Below are 15,227 nucleotides of genomic sequence, written 5' to 3'. Positions count from 1 at the left end.
CCCCCTCTTTTGCTTTTGTAGATGGCATGTTTTCTCGTCATATAACTTCTCATGCCCTCTCAATCAAAACAATGTTGGTATTTCTATTCCTGATATACCTTATTGACGACCAGCCAAATAAGTTAAGTAGGAATCCTACTATAGGATGCTGGACATGGATGGACATTAGGCAGTCTATATATAGTAACATTTCTAGGTATATTTCATACCTGTCAACACTCCCGTTTTTCCCGGGTTTTTCCCGTATTTCAAGGTCATCTCCCAGCACCCTCCCGTTTTGTTATTTCTCCCGGAAAACTCCCGTAATTTGCATGGCCATCAAACTTCATTTTAAAATCATTGATCCATTCAGGTTGCCAGATTATGTATGAAATACACCCTACACATACACGATCACTTAGTTTCAATTTCAACCGTTTTGTCAGGCTAAAACCTGGCAACCCAAATAAGGAAGCGGGTGCCGACTTCGGGGGCCTGAGTCTCGTCGTAAGCAAGCGGGCTAGTCGAATGGCCTACTCCAGAACTAGATGTTGTGAAATTGTTGGGAATTTAATTGATTAACACATCACATAAACTGTTATTGAGTGTTGTTGATACACTGAACTTGTGCCCTCGGAACCAAATCTGACAGCAAGCAGCTTTGGAGTTTTGGAAGTAGGCTGCAGGCAGGCAGCTGGCGGATACATAACTGGCATGCGTAAGGTAATGGTAAGGTAAAAGCAACGACCGAAATGCAGTGTTGAAACACGTGTATGAAACGTAATAAATATGCAAACACAGATCCGGTATAAACACTGACCCCCCCACGAAAAACCCCACTCCCTTTTTTGGAAAGCTAAATGTTGACAAGTATGATTCAGATGATATAATTCAGAGGGATGAAGAGGATGTTCTGTCAGTGAGGCACACTTCGGTAGGTTGTCATAGGCTGTTGCTGAGCATTGATTTGTGGGTTTGTGGGGGAGTGACTTGGTCAAGGCATAGCAAACTGACCGACATTCTTTTTAATCAAAGTAAGTGTTTTAAACTTTAATAGTGTCTTGGCCTAGTCTTTAGCTTGTCTTTATACCAAAATGGTCACTACATCATGAATAGTTGTGAATGATAAGTTATGCTATCAGGAATCGGTGGTTACACAATGCCTATCAGCAGTTATGTCAAACGTTAAAAAGAGTGATGGTGTTTACCAGTGAGTGTCAACTTTTTGCCTCCACTGATGATTGTTTTAAAATATACTGTTGTACTCATGTCATGAAGAGTACAGTGTAGAGCAGCTTTTCTCAACATTTTTGGGGCTAAGGCATACCAAAGGTCTATCTGAAATGCCAAGGCACACTGACTTATGGTTGCTAAAGAAGAAATACACACATTATGGGCTGTAACAGGGGTGTTCATTTTTAGGCCTAGGCTTATTCTACACAGAGTGAATCCTCTGTAACTCAAAATGGCTATGAAAACCTCTTAGCTTAAATAGCTAGTTGCGCATTGTCATTTACATTTAGTCATTTAGCTGACCCTTCAGCTGACCAATCAAGGTAAACAATGAACAATCAAGGTACAGTGTGACAAGGACATGTTAGTGCAGCAATAAGGACTGCTTGTATAGAACTGAGTGACCGTTCTACAGGAGAGATAGTCAAGTGGCATTCGCCGAATGTGCAGGCAAGTTAATTCATAACCCTTGCTTTTGGGCACACCTGTGCATCTTTTTTACGCTCTGCATTGTATTTGACACTGACGTTTCACATATTCACACACTGTAGCATAAGTTAACTTTCAGTCATTCAGAAACGGTGCCTAAAACACAGAATGATGAAGAATGATTCACATTGTCTACTTTTCTTGAAACTGCCAATGCCTCTGGTCAGCATTTCCCTTTTCTACGACAAATTTGACTTACAGCAAACAAAACGCAAAATTGAAATGTGGGCCGAATCTCATTACAAATATAAATCAACCAACTGGCCGCAAGAAACTGTCTTGTGGGCCAGATTTGGCCCATGGGTCGGGAGTTTGACACCACTGCCTTAGATGGACAGAGGTTGAGATACCAACGTTTTACTCTCAGCCCATCTTCTAACTGGCTACAACACCCACTGACATTTATTACGGTGTTTTGGTGTTTTTTCAAAAACGATCTAAGGTTCTGTAGTAATAACAGGAACTCATGTTTTTCTGAATTTTGTACCTGCTCAGATTTCATGATTTTGTGTTTTCAGCTCAGAGGCAAAACATTGCTGCACAGACATTGAATGATATTGTCAAAGCTGAGTACAGTCTTCACACCAAGAACGATAACTAACCATAACAATAAAAGTGTCCACACTGACCAACGATAAGTAAAGTCTCTCCTTCTCTCCTATCATTATAGTTTATCTGTGAACGACGTCATTCACATTAACGACAACAATATTTGTTATAGTTATCATTATCGTTCTTGGTGTGAACAGACCTTTGTAAGTGTATTTGCAGACCCGTGAGGAAAAAGACAGCGTTTTTTCTTTTCCGCATAGACTGCAGATGGAAATGATCTTAAAGCTATAATCTAATATGAAGTATCTTCTCACTCATGAGATTAATGTATTTTATATATGGTTCCTGATGCAAATAAACCAAATCTATTTCAGCTCTCTTGGCTTTTGGCCATTTATGGGTTCAGCAGCCTTCTTAGGCCAGTCTGAAGTATCTCCTGATATGGCCTGATAGACGGACAAAGGCTTGTGTCCTCCCGGTGGGATGTAATGGGCACCTGCGGGAGGTCGTATTGTGGAGGCCCAGGGCCCCCATCTGGGGGAGTTTCTTGTGGTGGTGACCACTCTGGCCTTCAGAGTCTGAACTACATGTGTTCTCATAGGTATTGTAGTGTACAAAAAGAGGATAGGCTCTCAAGACTGTGTGTGTGTGTGTGCGCAGGAGTGGTAGAAAGAGAGAGGAAATCAAAAAAATATAAAAGTGTGTGTGTGTGTGAGAGAGAGAGAAATTCAGCCTCAGGTTGATTAGCACCATAGGGGTCTGGAACACTGCAGAGTGTCCTGTTCCCTCTGAGCATTCTTATTCTGCCTCAAGTCTGTCCTTATGCCTGACAGATCCACTCAGCCGTACACACACACACACACACACACACACTCCTTTTTATTTCCTCTCACCTCCTACCTCCCTTTCTCTCTCTGTCTCTCTCTCTCTCTCACACACACACAGACACATCTGAATCTGGGTTACCAATAATGGCTGGCCATTTTAAAGCCTCATCCTTCTTTCGTGAGCGAGGTCTGTAAGACTACCTACATGCTGTAGTCTGTATGCTGCAGCACCAGACTTCTTCACATTTCATGCCAGGGCAAAAAATCCCATGTTTCTCAAGTTTTCTCCATTTTAATTGCTGTCATTTTACCTAAGCCTGCAAGAATTGGTGCAACTGAGAGCAGCCTATGTCTAGGCTATAGCAACAATAAAACTCATCTTCACCATAAAGGCTTCAAAATGGTATCCGTAACTGGAAATACACATATTGAAATCTATACAAAGGGCAAGGTGCTGGCATCCAATTAAGGCCTATCTCTTAGTTTGATTCATCGCAGCCTAAAATGTCAACTCACGAGACAGGGGATTTGATCAGATAATTTTAATATTGTACATATTCATTTGATAAGTAAGGTTTGTAGTGTGGGGCTTTAACATGAGCCACTGGTGCATGCTATGAAGGGAATATCAGCACTGAGCAGGCAGCCTCAAATGTAACTCACGACACATGTCCTTTCACATTACAAACATTGTCCAACCAAATCTGTTCTAAACCACCTATAAATGTGGTCGGAGAGATTGGATCTCAATTGCAGATTGTGTGTGTGAGACTACGCACCTGTAGCCTAGAAATCTAGACGCACCCTAGCGGCAGCAAATTACATTTGCTTCCAGGGCTAGTCTAGCAACTCTCCGTTGGCTTGTGAGTTCGAAAAATTAAACTTCTATCAGGCCAATCAAATCGTGTATAGAGTCGTTAGGTGGGCTTAACATAATGATTGATGGCAGAGTTGCAACAGTTTGGCTTGAATTCCCTGCTACTTGAAAACAAAGAAGATGGATGTTGCTTTTGGCTAACTGTGTGACACGAGTTAAGCTTGTTTTAAGTTGGCCGCTGGTGGGAAAACGCATGGGACTCAGCACTGTCCTATTGCGTGCAGAGGGAATTTGAAAGACAACCGATTATCCGGCCCCTCGGACTGAGCACTGCGAACGGTGAGTGCCCAGACCCTACATTTTAATGTGGGCCTGGCTTGTCAGGCTAACGCACCTGGTATTACAGGTGTGAAATGACCAAGGTTGGATTATGCCTTTTTTCAAGAGCTGGGTCCAAAAAGAAGTGTTGTTCTAACACTGGCCTTATTTCTGTAAGTGTCCATGGTAGCCTTGTATCCTTGTCAGTTAGCCTGATGAGTGAGTTCGCCTGACAAGGTATTGTGTTGTCTCTCTGTCTCTCTCGTCTTTTCTGATCTCTCTTTACTCCCTCTTTGCCAGAGGTACTTCCTCGTGGGTAGTAACCAAGCCCAGACCAGCCACCGTGTGCTTAAGATCGACCGGACAGAGCCGCGAGACCTGGTCATCATCGACGACAAGGTAAGATTCTAGAGACTACTCTGAAAGTGGCATGTGTGTGTGTGTTGGGGGTGGATAGGGCCTAAGTCATTTAACCTCAGTCTAATATCAAGGTACAAGTTGCATTCTTGTTGTAGTGAGCATCCTCACACCATGTGTTGAATAATCAATGCTACGGAATGTGTGTCAAGGTGAGACAGAATAAATGAAGACTAGTGTTTAAGTGGGTTTGTTTGTGATTTTGTTTTGTGATTTTCAGACAGGGAAAAGCTTACTAGCTGTGGATGGAGGAGTGTGTGTGAATGTGTAGGATGTCAGGGATATACAGAGATAACACAGCCACTCTAAAGACATGGTGGATATGGAAGTAGCAACTAGACTGCATTTCCGGCGGGAACTGCAAAAGTGTGCTTGCCCTGGTCCGGTCAGCAACGTGAGCAGACAGTGGCATACGCTATGCTGAACCTGGCTTGATACAAGCATTCTAACAGTGCCTTTCACTGTTGGAGCAGTGGCAATATCTCAAAAGCTCTAGGAGAGGGCTATTCAACTATTGACATGCGGGGTGAATGCGGTTCGGTGGATTTTACCTGTGGCCTGCCTTCGAATTTAGCTTCTATGACTAAGATCAAATCAATAAAATAGAACGACAGCAGTGATTGGCTGCAAAAATAAATAATGTCACGTGTCTTGCGCCTCTCAAACTGGGCTATCAGGTAACCTACAGAAGAATTGAAATTATGAAATATGACCAAGGCATTAAAATGCTGCTTGTTTGTCAGGATACTTTTTCACTGATTTATTTTGAAAAAAATATGAGCTAAGAGTGTGAATGTTATAGCCTAATTATGTTTTACTGGTTTATTTGACAAATAATCTATATGGATTTGCTCTATAAAGACCTTATGTCTGTTTGGGATTATTTTGAGAGCCTGGGATTGTTTTGAGAGCATCTGTATCTCAGATGTATCTCAGAATAAAGGAATAAAGGAATACTTCATATTACTCTAAACTACCTTCTGTAAATCAACTGTATACTACTGTCTACATTGCACTATATTTCTTGTCTCTGTATATTTCATCCCCTTTCTATACTTTGCATCACATTACATGTATACATGCATCACAGCTAAGATCTTTGGTTGCTATGGCCAAGTCGTTCTAAATGGATGGTTGCTATGGCCAAAGGCCAGTTCTATCTCTGCCGTTGTCAAGCGGGCATATCCTAGAATTCTGATTAAGTTATTTTATTTGAAACATCTCTATTTTACTTAGCCTACTTCCATACAGTGAGTCCCATTAGGAGGTGGCCACTTCATTTGCGCTTACCGTGATTCACGCAGCAACATTGTTAAATTAATCTGTCACCATATGCCTACATTTGCAAAGAGGAGAACATTTTAATTTGATTCACAATGAAACGTTACATTTAATGTACATGTTGACAATGAGTAGGCTAGTTTTGGTTGTCGTTGGTGGTGTTACTGCATCCCTTAGTTATGCCTACAATGCAACATTGCAGAGATAGCTGTTTATTGTCCCTAGGTTTACAGAAACACCTATTCATATTAATACGTATGGAGTGCTGCCGACCACTGTTAATTACATAGCCCAGAATGCCTTGCATGTCTTTACAACAAAACAACACAGTAAAACCTAAATGCCCGTAAACATATGCATTTGCATACTTGTAACATTTTTAATAATACTCCCCCATCATGATTTTACAACAATAACAATAATGAAAATTTTTATTTGAATACCGTCAATGTGAAAATAACTGTACTATGTCAGCAATAAATAGCTAATGTTCTCCTTACCATTTCAGTTCGTAAGTCCATACTATCCCATGGCTGAGCAAGGATTTCATGATTGGGCAAGGCTGCTGAGAGACATTGTGCATACTTGGAAGGCATTGTGGTAGTAGTACAACTGCAAATGTGAAAGGTGATAGTTACAAAATACGGGTGGGTGGTGTGCCAAATGCTGGAAACTTTTGGAATGTTTTCTTTTTTTTTTAGCTTATGCACCCTCGCATTGGAGTCCCGAGTTCAAATACAAAATTTGGTATCGATATGTGACAGTATTCCTGAGATATGGACGACTTCCTGTTTGAGACTTCGCCCGCCCGATTTAGTTTTAGCTGTGACGGGCAAACGCTTTCGAAAATCAAAAATCCTTCTGGTAACTTTTGTGAGGCTTGGTCCAAGGATAATGTACGTCAAGTTTTGTGGCGTTCGGACCAAATTTGTGACCTGTGAAATCATCTTCGCGAGCAACTTACACCGGTACTGACCGGACGTTTTAAAGTTGGAAAGGTGTCTCTGTCTCAAAGGGCCTAGGCGCTAGCGCTGACAAAAAATTAGGGAGACGGGAAAAATAATAATAATAAAACTTAAGAAGAACAATAAGTGTGCTGCTTTGCAAGCACACTTAATTAGGTGACAAAAGCAAAGATCAATCTATTAATCAATCCATTTTAATTTGTATAGCACCTTTCGTGCAGAGTAGCAATATGAAGTGCTTAGACATAGCACACCAAAACAACATAAAACAAAGAAGGCAAATAATGTATATAGAATAATAAATGTATATATGTACTGTTTTAATATTGGACTCTTTTGTGTGTGTGTGTGTGTGTGTGTGCGCGCAGCATGTCTACAGCCAGCAGGAGGTGCGTGAGCTGCTAGGGCGGCTGGATCTGGGGAACCGGACCAAGATGGGCCAGAAAGGCTCCTCAGGACTCTCTCGTGCCGTCTCGGCATTCGGCCTCGTGGGTAAGACAGCTGAGCTGTGTGTGTGTGTGTGTGTGTGTGTGTGTGTGTGTGTGTGTGTGTGTGTGTGTGTGTGTGTGTGTGTGTGTGTGTGTGTGTGTGTGTGTGTGTGTGTGTGTGTGTGTGTGTGTGTGAAAGCAAGTGAGAGAGTTGGAGTAGTAGTAGTTGAGGGAGATTGAGAGAAAGAGAGATCAAAGTGTGTGTATGTGAGGAGTAGGTGTTATTGGTGCCTCTAGTGCTAAACAAGCAAAGCTGTTTACAATAATGTAGTCTATTGTTTAATAATTTGGCAGTGATTATGTGGAATAACATTATGCAAGTGTACAAGGAGAGGCATTAGTCTTAAAATCAGTTTGATGCACAAATGTGTCTAATTAACACAAATAATATGGAAGCATTGTAAGGTCAAGGAGTTCCGCCTCACTCTTTGCATACTGATTCACCGGTTCATAATGAAGAGCAACCTGGTATTAACATGCTCTCAGTGTGTGTGTGTGAGTTTGTTTGTGTGTGTGTCTGTGAGTTTGTTTGTGTGTGTGTCTGTGAGTTTGTTTGTGTGTCTCTGTGAGTTTGTTTGTGTGTGTGTGTCTGTGTTTGTTAGTGTGTGTGTATCTCTGTGTGTCTTTTCATCAACTGTTCCATCTGCATCCATCCTTTCCTATTTCATTTTCTTCTCCTTATGTGTTTGATTAGTTCAGTTTTCCAGTCTCCTGTAAGCTTCTACTGCCCTCTCACCTGAGTGTTTGTCACAAGGTCGAGCACAGCGAGAGGAGAGAGTGGGAGAGGGTCTCGTCTAGGGAAGGAAATCACAAATTCCATCAAAATCCAATACGACATTGATTCTTTAAGCCAGCGATTAGATTTTTTACAATACTTCAACATTTGCGCTGTTTGTTTAAATTACATGACAATTTGGTTAAATGATTAAATTTCACACATTTCCATTAATCTCTGGTACCAGTTATTCTTGTTAATTTCCATGAAGTCACAAATGCAAAAACACTTTATTAGTAACTGTCATATACATACTTTCATACTGTACAGAATGGACAAACATTGACTGTGGAATGAGGAAGGCAAGGTAGGGTTGTTCAGTTGATGCATCTTTTCATATTAGGTTGATGCATCGATACAGAGCGATGGATTGTTACACCCCTAGAATCATCTCCCCACAAAAGCCCATCTCATGGACAAGCACACACACACACACACACACACACACACATTCATTCTTTGCATAGAAATACATGAACTTTGACAGCATCTGATGCAGTGTGTTACTTAACTTATTGTGTGTGTTTGTATGTGTGAGTATATGAATCACCACAGTGAAAACATCTCCTCTTTTATTTGCTATGACCTACTTATCCGACTACCTAATGATAGTCACATTGGAGAGTAGATTGAGTAATAACCTGCTCCGCTGAGTGCTTTCAGTGCATAACAAAGGGTGAGCTCCCATATTATTGTGCGTCGGGTTATATAACACACACATTAATTCATGACCTCAAAACCTGTAGACGACATAATACGTCAAAATATATATATTACATATTATATATTTATTTATTTCACGGCTCTTCACAATGCAAGTAGAACGCTCCATTGACATCAATGGGATTTCAAGTTCTAGCGGTCATTATTTTCGACTAGAGGACCTCTGAAAAAAATAATGACCGCTGTCAATGGCAACGGAGTTTGTGCTTCCAATTCAGGTTTTTCATATCACTCCGCAACTACTGGAACTTCATTCAAAAGTGAAAAGCAGATGGTTGATCAGCTGTGTTCTAAAGAATGTTTGATTCAAGTTCAACGTGTGTTGTTATGAACTATTTGTTTCTCAGCAAATGCCACGGTATACGGTAACAAATAGGCTATAGCCTAGGCTATCTAGGCTAAAGAGTCATATCGTGAGGAGTTTATTGTTTCGTTTTGGCAAATAGCTGTGTAATAAGCGGGATAATGTATAGAACGCCGGTCATTATTGGGAAAATAAGTCCCTTCAGGGCGAAACAAAACCCCTCGAAAACTGAACAAAACTGCTGCGTGTCGGGGTCCGGTTCGCCCTGCCGGGACTTATTTTCCCAATAATGACCGGCGTTCTATACATTATCTCTTACATATATGGTTCGTGTCTGGGGATCCTTTGTTGTGGCCATGACCTTCTCTGACAATGGTCTGTCTGGATAATATGGGGATGTTAAGACACCATAATCAAAGGATGGTCTCTTAAACTCTCCAACAACAAACATATAGTTTCAGAGGTAGAAAGCTCCAGCGTCAGAAAGTAAAAAAGTAAAACTGCCACATATTTATTTCAACCATCCAATAAACCAGCTAATTATAATTCGCACAATGCTTCAGCCAGATAGATCAGTTAAATAGTGAAATGTCTCGTGTGTCTGACTGGTCTGAGCTTTTAACATAATTACCACGACAGATCAAAGTAATTGTCGAGGTATTAGGTGAAAAACCGCAAGATTGGTTTAAAAAGGCAAACGAGCTCAACATTAAGTACAATATTTAGTTGTTTCATTTATAACTTCTGGGCATTTGGATATTTGATCATAGTCCTTACTGTATAATGACCAAAAATAGCTGTCTGGTGAGTGACCCTGAAACGACTGTAGCTTCAGCTCTGAAGAAGTACGCCCTGTACTGTGTCAAATGTGTCACCTATTTCTGCACACACACAACTCTTCCTGTGGGCAAGGCTTTGACCCATGTCATCTGTACAAATCTGTCATCAGTATCAACTAGTGCTTAGTGGGGGAAATTGTGTGTGTGTGTGTGTGTGTGTGTGTGTGTGTGTGTGTGTGTGTGTGTGTGTGTGTGTGTGTGTGTGTGTGTGTGTGTGTGTGTGTGTGTGTGTGTGTGTGTGTGTGCGTGCATGCATGTCTTAATATGTGACTGCAAATTTGGGTCATATCCATCATTGTTGTTCCCTGTCTAGTCATTTAAGCTAATGCGTAATATCCTTCAGTTACATAAACTGTTTATTTCCCTGTCATTCTCTCACTCATTTCTCTCTCTCTCTCTCTCTCTGTCTTTCTTTCTTTCTCTTTCTCTCATGCATCACACATCATACGTCTGTTTATTGATTAGATTAGATTCAACTTTATTGTCATTGTGCAGAGTACAAGTACAAAGACAACGAAATGCAGTTTCCGTCCTATGTACACCCTCTATGGAGCAGCCGTGGCCTACTGGTTAGGGCTTCGGACTTGTAACCGGAGGGTTGCCGGTTCGAACCCCGACCAGTAGGAACGGCTGAAGTGCCCTTGAGCAAGGCACCTAACCCCTCACTGCTCCCCGAGCGCCGCTGTTGTTGCAGGCAGCTCACTGCGCCGGGATTAGTGTGTGCTTCACCTCACTGTGTGCTGAGTGTGTTTCACTAATTCACGGATTGGGGTAAATGCAGAGACCAAATTTCCCTCACGGGATCAAAAGAGTAAATATACACTTATACTTACTTTTACCCAGAAGTGCAAAAAAGGGCAATGTGATATACAAAGTATTAACACGTGGTGCATAGACAGGACAAGAAATATAGTGCCGTATAGACAGTAGTATTCAGTTGGTTTACAGAAGGTGGTTTAGAGTAATATAAATTAAATATAAATATATGTATTAACAGTTACCTTATAAGATCAGAATAAATATGACCATGTAATATGAACAATGTATGAACAACACTCTGTGGTTGGGGTGAGAACAGTCTTTGATGATGCTGCACGCCTTACGCAAGCATCGCTTGCCCTGGATGGCCTCTATGGAGGGGAGTGAGGAACCGGTGATGCATTGGGCAGTTTTCACTACCCTCTGCAGTGCTTTTCGGACGTAGGCAGAGCAGTTGCCATACCACAGTTGTGACACAGTTGGTGAGGATGCTCTTGATGGTGCAGCGGACATCTCCATATATGTGTGTGCTGTATGCTTTGCTCATGTGTTCTTTTACTTCTGTTTGTAAACAAGTTATTACATTACATTACATTACATTACATTACATTTGGCTGACGCATTTTCAAACCAAAGCGACTAACAACATGGTAACAGTTAAGTTTTAAAGCAATTCTCTCAACAATTTTAGGACAATTTAAAAACGGTAGAGTACAGTAAGAGTAAGTGTATCAGTGAGTGCTGTTTTTAAACAGTTGAGTGTCAGTTCAAGACAAGTGGTAAGTGCTAGGATCAACAAGACTTGTTGTAAGTGGTGCTATGAGAGGAGATGTTCTCTAAAGAGCTGGGTCTTCAGGAGTTTTTTGAAAATGGAGAGGGATGTCCCTGCCCTTGTAGGAACTGGCAGTGTGTTTCACCAACAAGGAACAACAGATGAGAAAAGTTTGGATTGGCCTGAGCATACCGGTGGTAGAGTTATTCATAGAAGTGTATGGGTGAACAAAAATTGGGTTGATGAAAGATGTTTTGCATCAGTGGCATTCTTCCTCAAGGTGATTGGGCCTAAGTGCTTGTTTGTTAAGATAGAAGGGGCCCTGAGTTGGAGCAGCCATCTCCTACTAAGGGGGTTGGCGCCTTCATGTCACTGATGTCGGTTGTTAGGGGTTACATCCTTGTATATGATATTGGGCAAAACAGGTGCTGTGCTCATCTTGATTCCTGTCATACCATACTTGGAGATGTAAGCTGTACGAATGACCTATAAGAAGAGTGTCTTTTCTTTGGAACCTCAGACTGCGTCTGGTAGCAACACAATGTGGGTCTCCGGTGCCGTGAATAAAGCTCTCTGAGATTTCTGACTTGACTACTGACTGGCTGCGACTTTGTTCAACTGATTGCTAAAAACCTAGACCGATACTAGGATCTAAGGAAACAGGTGGACCTTCTTAGTCTCCTCAGAAAGAAGAGACGCTGGTGAGCCTTCTTGATCAGGGTAGAGGTGTTGAGGGTCCAAGAGAGGTCCTCAGAGATGTGGACACCCAGAAACTTGAAGCTGGTGACACTCTCCACCTGAGTCCCATTGATGAGAATGGGGGTGTGTGTGCTAGCTTTAAACTTTCTGTTTACACAATGACCACAATGTCCACAATGACCTCTTTGGTCTTCTTGGTGTTGAGAGCCAGGTTGTTTTCAGTGCCCCACAATGTTAGGTGCTGGACTCCTCCCTGTAGGCCATCTCATCATCAAAATTTCACTAGCTTTTTTAAGTAATTTCAACTTGACAGTGAAGAACTCAAATAATCAAGTTAAATCAACAAATGCTCCCAACTTGAAACATCTAGTAATGCCAACTTAGTATTATGAGTAAGGTGAACAACTCCATAGGTTAGCAACTCAAACATTTAAGTTGAATAAAGTGCTTTTAACTTGAAACATCTAGTAATGCCAACTCAGTATTGTAAGTAGGTTGGCAACTCAAAAAAATCTTCATTATTTGATTATTTGAGTTCTTCACTGTTAATTTGATATTGCTCAAAAAAGCTAGTGAAATGTGTTGCCTTGTTTTTTTAAGTAATCAGAGTTTTTTTTTTACAGTGATTCAGTCAGAGGTGAAGAGGGAGTAAAGGAGAGGGCTCAGCACACATCCCTGTGGTATGGGTGATGGTTGATGAGGTGTGATAATCTAACCTAACAGACTGAGGTCTGTTGGTAAGGAAGTGTAGAATCCAGTTACAGAGTGAGGTATTGATGCCCAGTTCACTGAGTTTGGTGATCAGATGGAGGGGATGATGGTGTTGAATGCTGAACTAAAGTCAATAAACAGCATTCTCACAGAGGTGTTGCTATTGTTAAGGTGGGACAGGGCAGAGTGAAGTGCCGTAGAGATGGCATCCTCTGTGGTCCTGTTCTGATGGTAGGCAAATTGGAAGGGGTCCAGTGAAGGTGGTAAGCAGGTCTTGTGATGGTCCAGGACCAGCCTCCCAAAGCATTTCATGATGATGGGGGTGAGTGCAACTGGACGGAAGTCATTAAGGCTTGTTGCAGTGGAGTGTTTTGGCACCGACACGCAGCTGCACAGCACAGACCCTGAGTACACGTCCGGGGATACCATCAGGACCAACAGCCATACGTGCATTAGTCCTGCTCAGTGCCGCACATACATCGTTGAGTGTGAGGGGATGATGGCCTCCACCTTATCAAAGCGTCCATAGATGTGGTTCAGCTCATCAGGCAAGGAGGTGTCGGTGACAGGGGGGTTGGAGTTAGTAGTTTTGTAATCTGTGATGGCCTGGATGCCTTGCCACATGCGTCGGGGGTCAAAGTTGTTCTTGAAGTGATCCTCAATCCTTAGCTTGTGGTTGTGCTTGACCTTTTTGATGCCCCTTCAGGTTAGCCCTGTATGACCTATAAGCTTGAGCATCACCTGATCTGAATGTGATGTCTCGTGCCTTCAGCTTGCATGATGTCCTGTGCTTCAGATTGCTTGACTATGATGACCCCCCCCCCCCCCCGGCTAAACACACACACATTCACATACAAATATAACGAATAATGACATACACAGTTTCATTAATATCAGATATCCATTCCTTCCTGAGCAGCGCAGTTGAAGTAGTGTTGGGAGGTGTGGTTCGATGGCCCTTCATGCTCTGTGTCTGACACGAATAGGTCTTTGTGACACACCTGAGAGACAAAGCGACCTCATCACAAGCTGTAAGAGGAGAGCTCCGGCCCTGGCAGTGGCTGGCTTTATGGAAGTGACAAGAGCCCAGAGCCAGAGGCTTATGTCATCTCCATGAGGAGACCAGGGGGATGGGTAAAAACACACACTCAGGGAGAGATAGAGAGAAAGAGACCCTTACAACACTAGCTTGTGTTTTTCTTCTGTTTGTTTTTCTCTGTGTTGGAGGAGCTGTATCAGTTGTGTTAAAGGAACACTTTGACGTTTTGGGACTTCAGCTTATTCACCAGAGTTCGATAAGTCGATACATACCCTTCTCATCTCCGTGCGTGTAGTTACTCAGTCTGACGCACCCACCGCTAGCCTAGCTTAGCACAAGTGCCTCGAAGTGGCCTACACTACAGTTTTCCTATTTACATGATGTGATGTGATTTGTATAGTTACAGTGTGTACAAATCACAATGTCAAATGAGACACAGCCATTTTGTAAGCATACATACTTGGAACTATGTTTTCATTCAGGGAAATCACTGTGAATAAGCTAAAGTCCCAAAAAGTCGGCGTGTTCCTTCAAAGAAGGTGCATTGCTGTTACTGGGCAGACTGTGGTGTGTGTTTGTTTGTGTGTATTTATTTATTTATTTATTTGTGTAAGTTCCTGAGTTCCCTTGTTAGTGTCACTTAATTGATGTTTTTGAATATGAATTTGAATATTATGGATACATTTTATGGCAAGTTGTTTAACATATAATCAGTTGGAATGACCAGTAGGGAATGTACCCTATTTTCCGGACTAGAAGTTACACTTTTTTTTCATTGTTTGGCTGGTCCTGCGACTTATAGTCAGGTGCGACTTATAGTCAGGTGCGACTTATATATGAAAAAAATATATAATTGAACATTGATCTAGGACTCTGATGAAGATGTGACTTACATCGAAATGTTAGTCTTATGTTCTGCACCTTTTACTAAATAAATTGAAAATTAAGAAGACATCTGAGCCGCACCGGCGTCTCTCCTTCTCTCCATATAATTGAACATGTTTTTAAATGTTAATTCATATTAACTGACATGAACCCTACATGAAACATTACCGTCTACAACCGCAAGAGAGCGCTCTCAAATGCACAAGTTCTGTGCACTTTCAGCCAGAGATTAGTGCTTGCACTATGCCTGAAACACACATGCATACCTAAATCCTCAAATTATGGCCGGAATTCTATTTCAAAGTCAAAGTCAAAGTCAAAGTCAGCTTTATTGTCAATTTCTTCACATGTTCCA

General features: G+C 41.7%; 1 protein-coding gene across 2 annotated transcripts in view; it reads left to right on the top strand.

The window, feature by feature from the left end:
• fig4a (FIG4 phosphoinositide 5-phosphatase a) overlaps nucleotides 1-15,227 on the top strand; it is an 87,130-nt gene that overhangs the window by 565 nt on the left and 71,338 nt on the right. For both annotated transcript variants that reach the window (XM_048250109.1, XM_048250110.1), the window contains exons 3-4: nucleotides 4,516-4,614; nucleotides 7,247-7,370. In XM_048250109.1, coding sequence (XP_048106066.1) covers nucleotides 4,516-4,614; nucleotides 7,247-7,370 — 223 coding nt within the window. The remainder of the gene's footprint in view (nucleotides 1-4,515; nucleotides 4,615-7,246; nucleotides 7,371-15,227) is intronic.

This window comes from Alosa alosa, chromosome 8, assembly GCF_017589495.1.
Source record: "Alosa alosa isolate M-15738 ecotype Scorff River chromosome 8, AALO_Geno_1.1, whole genome shotgun sequence".
Lineage (NCBI taxonomy): Eukaryota > Metazoa > Chordata > Actinopteri > Clupeiformes > Clupeidae > Alosa > Alosa alosa.
Note: the sequence above shows the minus strand (reverse complement) of the source record. Positions and strands in the feature narration are given on the sequence as shown.